This window comes from Furipterus horrens, unplaced genomic scaffold (genome assembly GCF_987537825.1).
Source record: "Furipterus horrens unplaced genomic scaffold, mFurHor1.1.pri manual_scaffold_10, whole genome shotgun sequence".
Taxonomy (NCBI): domain Eukaryota; kingdom Metazoa; phylum Chordata; class Mammalia; order Chiroptera; family Furipteridae; genus Furipterus; species Furipterus horrens.
The window spans coordinates 53500738-53512316 of record NW_028327180.1 but is presented as its reverse complement, the minus strand read 5'-3'; the positions used below and the strand labels follow the sequence as shown (position 1 = coordinate 53512316).

The window sequence follows — 11579 nt, the reverse complement described above, 5'->3', positions numbered from 1 at the left end:
TTTCTTTCTTTCAAGCTGGAGAGAAAGAAGGGAACAGGGCAGATCCTCTCTAAATCAAAAGGGCCACAATGGGTGGATTTGAGGGCAGTGTAGTATGAGGAGTTAAGAGTATCTGCTTTAGAGCTAGAAAGCCTGGCTAAATTCCATCTCTATTATCTACCAGCCGTATGACCCAGGAACAGTTTTTAAAAAAATGTTCTGTGCTTCAATTTCCTTATGTTTGAAAGTTGAGAACTAATTAGCTTTGTTACCTCTTACCATATTTGAAATGAAATAACATATCTAAGGCAATCTACTGGAAATGTGGATTGTATTTTTCAAAGGTTTAATGTCACTGCAGCCAGGGGCTGATTGTAGTCGGAGAAAAGGTATTCTAATTTCCTAAACACCTGGCAGTTTGTGCTTAGTGTCACTGAACATATTTGGAAATGTGGATTCCAAATCATTTCCTCTTTAAACAGTAGTATAGCAATTGGCATTGGCAACAGAATTAGGGAATTTCAGAAGAAAAATATCACTGTAATCCCAGGGCCTAGGCTACAATAAATATTTGAGTTAATGAATCAACCAAACAGGTTGATACATTCATAAATGCCTGCACGGCTTTTCAAAGGTATGTTGTTCTATTATATTTCAAGAGGGAAAGACAGTGGCCTGTCTTTTGAAATATGTGAAAATATTGTCAGATTATTTCCTTCTTGGAAAAAAACATGAGATGATTGAAAACAGAGTTAAAAGCTGAAGGGTCAAGTCTCTAGTGCTGGCCTTGGTGGTGGTAGTGGGGGGCAGGTGCTGATTGATCCTGTCATTTTTAAACAGTGTATGCTACAAAAGGGGGCTTCTAAACTCTGAAGACTCAGGGGCCAGCACTGGTAAGTGAGATGATTTTAGTAGTAGACAGGTGAGTATTTTTAAAGTCGAGTCGGCAGCCGTCCGTCTCGAGAGACGATGGTGTAGCTTCTTAAGAGTCTATCTGCACCGCCGAGAATGGCTGTGCAATCCGACTCGGGAGTGACACGGTATCTGTCTCCTCCCGTGTTGAATCGACATCTTGCGATGACGCTGGAGTGTCCTCTCCAGTGAAGCTGAAGCTACAGAGCCTGGGCAGGGTGATATGGAGGGTCTGCTGTTGCCCATGCAGCAGACCCCCCCTCTCTTCGCAGCTGAAGGGTCCAAGGGAAAGACGGAGTCAATACAGCTTGGCTTCAGGTGCGCCGCAGGAGTTGCCGGTGTTGACTACAACGTCAAACCGCCTTAGGGACTCCGGCTCCGGATTTTCTGTCGGGGTTTACTCCCTTAGCCTTTCCCCTGAAGAGGTATGCCGCAAGGCAGCGGAGGTTTTTTGGAGTCAGAGTTTTCCTTCTCTGATGTGCCCTGACTGGAAGATCGAACCAGCGACACTTAGCTCGCAGGCCGACGCTCAATCTGTTACAGAACCCCTGGGCTGCTCCAGTTGAAAACAAACCCACGGGCTCTTCAGTTAGGGGCCCGATTGCCCACCGCCAAAATTACAACTCCCAATACCAGAGTTTGGTGAAAAGAAAAAGAACTGTTTACCCAACAGTTACACAGACTTAGTTATTTGCGGATTTCTGCTGTCAAGTCTCATGCTCTTTAAAATACCCACAAACAACTAGCTTATCATATAGAACCAGCCTCTGTTCCCATGTCAGATAAGAGTTCACAGGCTTTGGGGGAAATGCTGCTGCATTATTGGTGTTAGTCTGAGTGAGACTGTCAATCAAAGTGCTTTTTCCTTTGCTGGCCCAGCTGTTAGGCAAATGGATACTCTGTTTTTGAACCTCCCAAGAAGTGATTCAAAGCATTGAGTTCAGTGAGCCCTGTGACTGCAAGCTGATCTCTGCTCTCTGAGTTCCTGGGCTGTCCCAGTCAGTCTTACGCAGCACCTGCCTCCTGAAGTCATCCTCCCATCCTGGGAGTTATCCTGTATCCTGCCAATATTCTCTTTTTGATCTTTTAAATCTACATAACTAGAATAACTTTTTGCTGATGATGTTTAAAAATCCTGTTTTACCTTGGCTGTCATGGATATTATTGCTTCTTAAAAATTAATATTTTAACATAAAACATAAGTTAATTTAAAGAAAGAATGTAAAAAATAATTACACAAGTAATATGCAGATATAACAAAAATTATGAGGGTGGGCAAATTAAAGGATGGGAAAAATTATTACAAATATTTACATTAGTAATGAACTTCCTGGGTACATTTAGAAATTAAAATAGGTATTTTGAAGAGCCAGTAAGAGGATCCAGGATTATATTATTGGGATGATCCTGTTGATAAGAAAAAAATATGGACTTGGAACAAATAATGCAATAATTAATAAATTATTAATGATTTCAAGGTCTAGAACAGATATACTTTGAAAAGAGATTTGTATTACTACTTTGGTCAAGATCAGGCTTTTAAAATATTTAAAAACAAAACACTTAGAGTGAATTGCATTTGCTAACTTGAGGCATGACCCTGGACAATTACAGAGGATTTGTCTATTGAAGAAGTTATTCCATTAGAGAGAACAAGCACACAGATTACAGGGTTTTCCTGAAATTTGACTTTGGATTTACTAAAAATCAGCTTTTAGGAGTAACTAGACTGAAACAGGGATAAATTGGCTTCTTTCTCAGTCAATGTGATTTTAAAACCTTGAGCAATTGTGATCTACATTAAAATGGACAGTTGATATTACTACTCTCTCTGGAATGTCACAGGCACACACTTCGATGAGATTTCTCACGAAAGGAGCATGATTTTTCAAGCATATACTAAAATTTCACCTTTTATTAGAAACAAACAAACAAGAAAACTTCAAGGATTTAATGGTGCAAGAAGTCTTCTGCCTTGTTGTTGTCTGATTTTGAAAATGCACTTTTATGACCATAGTGCTATAACCTGGAAAATGGCAAATACTCTTTGTATGGAAAATTGTATGGTGTGTTCTAAATTTTTAAATATCTTACAACCCATTTGTGCTTTAAAATAAAACAGCAAGTTAATAGGTAAAAAAATAAAACACTTAAGAGTGCTTATATCAGAGAATCTGGTTTTCTTTTGACATTATTTACCCCAATTAGTAAAGCACTTAAAGTATAAATCTCCATTGACCATACCAAGAATTGGTGCTGCAGGGGTGTGTGTGTATAAACCAGAGCCAAGTGTCTGAGACTGGGTATTTCTTGTTAGGACTGACAGTGATTTCAGTCTTGCTTCTTTGGAACATAGTGTTACAAATGCCACAAGGTCCTTTGTGTCCCAACTCCAAGGAGCAAGTTATGACTCCTTTATATGTCCCTCTCACTTGAGGTTCTCTGAGTTCCAGTTTGGGATGAAAACACCTGGAGATTCAAGACTTCTAGCCCACCAACTTTAGCTTTTTATTGGATGCTTGCATTTTTATTACACAAACTATAATTTTGAAAGTTTGGGATGAAGGGTAGGCTAAGTAAAGAGTCTGACACCTGAAAAAATGTTCAGTGAGTATGTTTTCCCAGAAATCACTCCCAGAGAAATACTGATAAGAAATGCAGATTGCTTATAGTCTCCCAGATAATGTACTTAGGAAAGAAAGGGTCAGGTAGTGGAGACTTCCTGTTGAAATGACATTAACACCAAGTAATTGACTATGTTTCCAATATGACCTTTATTGAGCAAGTACTGCTGGAACATTTAATATCAATCAACGAAAGGTTGCGAACTGTGCATGTCAGCGAGGTTCTCCCATGAAAGAAAGTTCATTTTAAATGCACCAGTGAGGTAAACATAATTATTCATAATAGCTTTCTTAAGGCTGAGTTCTGTGTTTCATTTATTTTTGGCTCAGTTGGTTCTTTGCATAATACATCTCAAGACATCTGCTCTCTGAGTTGCCCCCCTTCCAACAGCTTAGGAAATCGGCCAGTTCCCCAGGTACATACAATATCATGCATTTGAACCCCCCAAAGACTGAGGAGGGAGCATCCTGAGCTTGCATGCAGTTCCCTCATATTGCACAAAGTAAAATACAATGTCTGGAGCCCCCATGGGAGAACCCGTTCTATTTTGAAGCTGTCAATTACATGCATTTTGAAATTGTCATATGGCTTAACCTTTTGCAATGGACTCAAATGATTAGTCGTTCTGGGAGACTTCCTTCACTATGGCGTGTGAAGTGACTTTCTCTACCTTTTTAGTAGATACTAGTTTCTCCTCAAAGGTCTCCTCATGCTCCTCCACCTTTTGAGTGACAGTGACAGACTTAGTGATGTATTTGGTAGCACCATCTTCCCCATCACTAGTGATTTTTTCTATCTTTTTGGTCACCACCACCTTTCCCTCACTTTTATCACCCCCCTTTTTTTCCTCTGCTGGACTCAAGTCCAGCCCATTGGTGACGACGCCTTTCTCCTCGTCTGCCCCAGTGCCTTTCTCCTTGGTCTCCCGCTCTTCCTCTTCCTTTCCTTCCACCTCCCCATTGATGGCTATGTCTTCCTTTGTGGACTCCTTTGAACCGTGATCGCTGCCTTCCTCCTCGCTACCCCCTTCCTCTTCTGCTTTCTCCTTCTCCCGCTGCTGCTCAGGCTTCCCCTCCTCTTTGGCACCTTTCTCCACGCTCACCTTTGCGGACTTGGCGGTGGTCACCACCTGCGTGACTTCCTCCTTCACCAGGGATGCCGCTTTCTTCTTCTCGAGCTCTTCTTTTGGCTTCTCCTCCTTTTTCTCTGCCTTCTCCTCCTTGGGAGCTTCCTTTGCTGCTTCTTTCTTCCCTTCCTCCACTTTCCCTCCTTCCTCTTTCTGCTCACCTTTCCCAGCTCCCGCTGCTGCTTTTGGCTTCAGCTCCTCCGCTGGTGATTTGGGCGTGGGGGACTTGGTCTTGTCTGGCTTTTCCTCCTTGGCTTCTGCTACCAGCTCTGCACTGGTGACCACTTCTTCCCTCTTTTCCTCAATTTTCTTCTCTTCCTTAACTTCGATTTCCTCTCCTTCACCTTCTGCCTCTGTTTCTCCTTCTTCTTCCTGCTCACCTTCCTCTTTTTCACTAGAACCTTCCTTCTCGGATCCCCCTTCTTCTGCTTGGTCTGATTTGGCACCTTCATCTTCCTCCTCCTCTTCTTCCTCCTCGTCTCCTTCTTCCTCTCTTTTAAGGTCAGGTGCAGTAGCTTTCACTGGAGACTTTTTGGTCGCTACCACTTCTTTAGCTTCTTGTTCTTTCTTTTCTTCTGCCCCTTCCTTCTTTTCTTTCATGGAAACTGCCAATTCCTCTGCAACAGCTGTCAGGGCCTCTTCCAATTCTGACTTCTCATCTTCTACCTTGGTTTCCTCTATGATCTCCTCCACAAATTTGTGTTGCACTTTTAGCTTCGGAGCCTCTACCTTGGTTTTCTGAATCTTACTGGATATTGTGATGGAGGGCTGTCGGTGTGTGTACAGTGGCCCAGTGATGCTTCCTGAAAATGTGCTGAATCTGGTCTCTTCACCTTCCAGGAGTTTTCTAAGGAGAGAATCAAAGACAAGACACAATTAAAATCTCATCTGGCCTTCTGAGCTTCATTACAGAATGAGGAATGCAGTAGATAGCTTTGAATAAGTAGAATCACATAAGTGAAGGGTCCCATCAAGACGGTGCAAAATCTGCTGTCATTTCACTGTATATTGTGTCATTATTCCATGACAGACACTCAGGATTATCTGCCAGTCACTTGCTGCAGTAACTAACCACACTCAGTGATTCATTAATCAGATGCAGCCACCAAGTCCCCATGCTGTGTCAGTCCATTTGGTGCAACTTGAAAAGCTCTGTAGTGGTCAAAAAAACCTTAGTAATCTTCCTGAGCATAAGAAGCTTCAGGATATATACTAAATCTTTTTTTTAGCAAATACAATGTGCAAAAATGTACAAAACTATTTAGCATATATCAGAACTCAGGCTATATATCTATATCTACATCTATATGATAACTAGGTGCTAATATGGGTGTGTCAAGTTATAAACTGACCTTCACATTTAATCATAAAGTGCTTTTCAATATAATTATTCAGCTTTCCTGAAAAGAAAGCTAGCTCTGTGAGTTCACTTTATTCTTAGATTATAATGGCCTTATTGATAGTAGAAAAACTGTTTAGTCAATGATTTTCTCTTGTGAACTTAGTCAACAGCAAAGTAACCGAAGTTAGTAGACCTATAATCTCTGTCTCTGGCTGTACAGCTATATCTATAGATGTAAACCTATTTACATTAAGATTTATATCTATACATTTATACCTCTAGAACTAGATGTATATAGATATATACCATACTAGACCTATATATCTAGACATATAATCTATATCATGTAGTATAAAATAGAATACATCTAAATTATCTAGATAGCTGTAAAAATAAATATATATATATATTCCAATATATCAATCTATATCTGTTCTCAGCCAGATGATGGCAATAGTAAGCTGTAACATAGAAATGGAGAAATGAAATGCCTTGGTGTTTGTCCTTGACATTGTAACATTGAAAAGCTGAAACCACTAGATGAAATATTAAACACAAAAACTCTTGTTTTTGCTTCAAACATTTGGAAAACACTTTTCACTAAAACAAAAAGCTTAAGCATAGCATTGAAATTGATCTGTACCCCCCCAATTCAAAACAATTTCAATGGATGCTTACTCTTTTAAAGCTGTATAAAAAGTGATAAAACGACATTTGCAATTCTTTAGAATAATTTCTTTTTAATTAAGAAGGGAAAACAGGCACCGATTGAAGACTTCTGAAGCCTGATTATTTTACTGAAGCGATGATGGTTCTCTCCAAACAGCCTCTGCAGTGCGGTATTTCGGTCACGTCTGCAGTGAACACCGTACCTGTACGCAGCGATCTCAATATCCAGAGCCATTTTGACGTTGAGGAGATCCTGGTATTCTCTCAGATGACGAGCCATTTCCCACTTTGTGCCTCGAAGTTCATTTTCCAACTGCTGGATGGTGTCCTGAAACAGACACAGAAGGTCTCCATCCACTCACCCTTCCAAACCTCAACTTCTTTCGCAAACCACTTACTACTCCTCCCCACTTCCATCCTCCCCTCCCCTGACTCCCTCTAGCTCTCCAACCCTCTCGCATATTGGTCCCAGCCCGCCTCCTTCTCCCGTTCGCAAAATGTAAGGGGTTATCAAATACACAAATAGGATCGGTAAGACATTTCCCTGCCACCTCACTCACTAAGCGCAGTGGATTTAGAGAATACCTCTTGGAGGGGAAAAAAACAACCATGCATAGGGAAACCCCGCGTCTGACCCGGTCCTTCCCATCGGAGCCCTTTGGGCTGAAGCTAATTTTGAGAGTTCTCCTGATCATGGCTGGAAAAGGAGAGAATACAAGCGTTTCTGAAGAAGCTATCTTCAAATTGCAACTTCATCAACTAACCAAATATATGCCTCCTACTTTAAATATGCAAGCATACAAAAACTAGAATTCCCGAGGACAAAAAGCACATCTTCAAAAAAGGTCAGGGCTCTCAGAAGCTGGCAATGGTGGGCGGGAAAGAGTGTGGAAGTGATGGGTAGGGGCGAACACGCTTTGCGCCCCTAACTTGGGTGTGCGTCGCGCTCGCGCGCACTGGCCAGCGGCCACCAGGGAGCGCAGGGGAGAGCGCGCTGGGGCGCGTGCCTGAGTGCCGGGGGCGCGCGGCGCTGGCGCTGGCGCTGGCGCAGGCTCGCCGCGCAGCCGCGGTTCCTACCTGGTAGCTGCTGAGGTCGTGGTTGTGGCGCTCCTCGATGTCGCTGAGCTGCCGCTCCAGGGACTCTTTGGTTCCGCGCACTGACTCGAGCTCGATGCTCTTGGACTGCAGTTGGCGCCGGTACTCCGCAATCTCTTCCTTGGCGGATCGGATGGCCTCCTTGTTCTGCTCGGCTGCCTCGGTGAGCTTGGCGTAGCGGCACTTAAACCACTCTTCTGCCTGGTGCATGTTCTGGTCGGAGTGGCTCTCGAGCTGAGAGCGGATCTCCTTCAGCGCCGACGAGATGTCTGTCTTCAGGTAGTCTTTGCGCTCCACTGTGATGTGCGACGCCTGGATCTGGGCCAGTAGGTCGGCCACCTCTTCCTCGTGATTGCTCCGTAGGAAAGCCACCTCATCCTGCAGGGACTGCACCTTCTTGTCCAGCTCCACCTTCACCAGCGACGCCTCCTCAATGTCTTTGCGCAGCGCTCGGATGGCCGCCTCGGTGTCGTCGCGCAGCCGTGCCTCCTCCTCGAAACGCTCCTTGAGCCGGTGGATGTCTTCCTCCAGGTGGTCCGAGTCCAGCTGTACCTGAGCCTTCTCGTGATTCACCATCTCGAGCGTGGCCCGGAGCTCACGGATCTCCTGGTCATACGCGTCGCCCAGCTGGGCGTGCGAGGCCTGTTTCTGCCGCAGCGCCTGGATCTCCGCCTCGATCTCCTTGTTCTGCTGCTCCAGGTAGTGCACCTTCTCGATGTAGCCCGCGAAGCGGTCGTTCAGCCCCTGCAGCTGCTCCTTCTCGTTGGAGCGGGACAGCTTGTAGTCGCCGCCCGTCGCGGAGACGCCGTTGAGCAGGGACGAGGATTGGCTGAAGTCGAGGCTGCTCTCGGCGGAGCTGAGCATGGCCGAGCTGTAGGTGAGGCGCGGGCCGAGCGCGCTGCGCTTGTAGGAGGAGGACACGGTGCTGGGCGAGCCGCGGGACCACGACTGCGACCGGAAGCCGCTGGACGGGGAGCCGCTCATGCGGCCGAAGCTGGAGCGGGTTTCGGTTACCCGCCGGTAGGCGGACGGGTTGCCCAGAGAGTCCAAAGTGTAGCTCATCTTGGAGGCCTCGGGGTGTGTGGCTGTCACAGCATTCTGCTGGTCTCGTCGCTGCCCATTTATAGACGCGGCTGCGGGTCCCGGGCTAGGGCCCCGCCCCGTGGAGGCGGCGGCCGAGGAGGCGGGGACTGCAGGCCCCGGGCCGGGGGGATGGGGGGGAAGGGTGTCAAGACAGCCCAGCAGTGATTCCGCGCCAGCTCCACGTGGGCCCACGCCGTGTGGGACCCTGGACTTTGCTGCCTTGTCCCTGGCCCCTCCTCCCGTTCTCCTTTAGTCCTAGACCACTTGGGCCCTCTCAACCCCCCTCTCTAGGCTTCTCTTCATCTTCGGATTGCGTGTTTCATCCTCAGTGCCAGTATTCACACAACGCCCTTCCTTTGTCTTTTCACTCTCCCGCCGTTCGGGCAGCTCTTCCCCCCACCTTCTAGCAACCTTGCTTTTTTTCTTAGCCTCTTGCACTCTTATCCCCACGGCTTTCTCTTGTCTTTTCTCATTACTTTTTCCCCTACTCATTTTCTATGCTTACTCACTTCTCCCTCTTCTTGGCATCTCTTCGCCCTCCCACTTTAAACCCTCCTTGGTCCCACTCTCTGTGCCCTTCTCTGAGTCCCTGCCTCCTGGACCTTTCCCTTCCCACCCGTTCCTCCTTCTCGTCTCCTTTGTCCCCTCCCCCTGCACTCTCCCCTCCTGCATTCTCGTCTCTCCTTGCCTCAGTCCCCTCCCCCCACTCTTCGTCTTAAAGCAGACCAAGATGAGCAAGTTGGGACTAGAAGAAAAAAGACTCTGAGGAACGATCGGCCTGAAGTCTTCGGGAAGGGGACAAAGAGGATGGGTGGGGCGGGGTAGTTATTTGTATTAAAAGTGGGATATGACGCTATGTTCTACTTATCGTTTGGGGGACGTCGGCGGCTTTCACGGGGGCGGAAGGTAAGGTGCTGGAGCTCGCGGTGGCGCCGGCAGCACCAAGGACAGCGCCCAGGCCAGCTAGCCTGGCGTCTGAGTCTCCCTGGGGGTTTGTCCCCCGCAATGCCTGTCAGGTTGGCGGGTGTGGGGGTTTCCTGCCTCCGCTTTTCCCTGAGCAGAGACAATGAAAACTTGTTTGCAGCACTGTTTGCAGGAGCCAAGTTGGAAACGCACGCTAAGATTCCTCTGCAATGCAGGACTGGCACCATGAACAGATTGCAGATTTTGAAAACGACTAAAAATTCATTCAAGTCAAGTAACAGAAATAATATCTTTGTAGCCAATTTGAGTTTTCCAACATATGATGGATGCACGAAATCAAGAGTTACAGGGCCTGACATTTGAAGGTCAAATGTTCCTTGGAAAGGGGAATTTGAAATCGGCTGAGATGAAAAGTCTAGCGAAATATAGTTTATGAGTTGGAGCTCCAACAATTGCCTTGTCATCTTTCTGTTCAGCTCTCCGTGTGGGTAACTGTGATGATTGAAAAGCATCCGAATGAATTTAAAATTCATTTCAAAGTTGCCAGATTCACCACAACCTTGAATAAAAACAGATATTTTTTTCTCCATTTAAAATGTAGTGCATTCCCTCATATAGATTTTAATGGTAAATTTGGAATAGATTTGCCATGTCTTTAAGCATGTTTATTTAAACAAGGAATCTACACAGACTTCCTGCTGCCTGGTGCACTGGTAACTGTTAAAATGTCTTGTGGGGAATTTAGGGTGAAAAAGTTTAGAATATTGCAAGAGAAAGCGAGGCACCACATGCAGGACTAATGACCATGTTTGCAGGGGCTGCAGGCACAAGTGAGGGTGTGGGAAATGCCTGCTGTGGTTGAGAAGAAAGCACTGCTGTGAAAACTAGAGACCCAGCATTGGACTTCACAGCACATTTTCTCTAGCCCTTATTTTATTAAATAGTGAGATCATGTCAATCAATAAGTCATCATAAAAGACCTGGGTTTCTAGAGGCTTTTCTTTTTAGATTTTACTTTTATAAGATCTCTTGGCCTGCTTGAATTTTAAAATAGCAGGAGTTAGTTTAGGGAGTGACTTCTGGTTCATTAATGACAAACTGCAGTATCGCAGGTTGTGTGTGGGAAGGCTGTTCTAGTTTGCTGAGTGATGGGCTGGCTATCTTTCAGGCAAAGAAAGCCCATGTCCCCAGCTGTTGGGAGAGACAGGTAACAGAGCGAGGGCTGACCTGTGACTATTGTAACAACAGGATTTTCTGGTTTCAGATGAATAAATAAAAGGAAAGAGGAAGAAAATGCCCTGCTCGTTTGTGAAGAACTACCAATCTCCAGGTTGGACTGTGAGAAACATGTCACCAGATAAGGCTGAATGTGAATTCTGAAGGAATTATGCTTTAGTTACTTATTACTTTCTACTTTTAATTTAAGAAATGTAAAAGCCCATGGCAATTTCATGTTGCATACCCACTGAAAGTACTTCCTGTGATGAGAGCAAATGGTTAATGAACAGGCGGCTGCTGTCCCCGTTCTTCAGGTCTGTGAAAATGAGATAACTCTGCAGAGACATTTACAAGGGAACACATGTCTAACTTCATAATTAGCCTGTTTTGCCTTGTATCTAAACTAACTCAGAAACTGTTACATTTCCAGCTGGTTACAGAAGGAGGAAAGCATTGCGTACCAACAAAATAACAGCCAATTACTCAAGCTAAATTCAGAAAGTGTCTAGACTATGTAGCTTCAAATTGTAACTTGAATGTCACATGCAGTGTTGTTCAGTCTTACCACAACAGTTAATGCAGAGTTGTAGCATTCACCTTATTAAG

At 45.2% G+C, this 11579-nt stretch overlaps 1 protein-coding gene across 1 annotated transcript; it reads right to left on the bottom strand.

The window, feature by feature from the left end:
• Positions 1–3641: 3641 nt before the first annotated feature.
• Positions 3642–8856, bottom strand: NEFM (neurofilament medium chain). Its single transcript, XM_090290275.1, has 3 exons — positions 7731–8856; positions 6857–6981; positions 3642–5489 (listed from the first exon to the last, which is right to left on the bottom strand). The coding sequence occupies exons 1-3, from the start codon at positions 8808–8810 to the stop codon at positions 4133–4135; spliced, it is 2562 nt and encodes an 853-aa protein (XP_090146401.1). The 5' UTR covers positions 8811–8856; the 3' UTR covers positions 3642–4132.
• Positions 8857–11579: the final 2723 nt, after the last annotated feature.

What these genes read in the sequence shown, in the direction of transcription:
- NEFM (XM_090290275.1), bottom strand. Translation starts at nt 8,810, where the DNA reads ATGAGCTACACTTTGGACTCTCTGGGCAACCCGTCCGCCTACCGGCGG. An exon ending in ACGACCTCAGCAGCTACCAG is followed by an intron (nt 6,982 to 7,730) that starts GTAGGAACCGCG and finishes TGTCTGTTTCAG; the next exon opens with GACACCATCCAGCAGTTGGA. An exon ending in ATTGAGATCGCTGCGTACAG is followed by an intron (nt 5,490 to 6,856) that starts GTACGGTGTTCA and finishes TTCTCTCCTTAG; the next exon opens with AAAACTCCTGGAAGGTGAAG.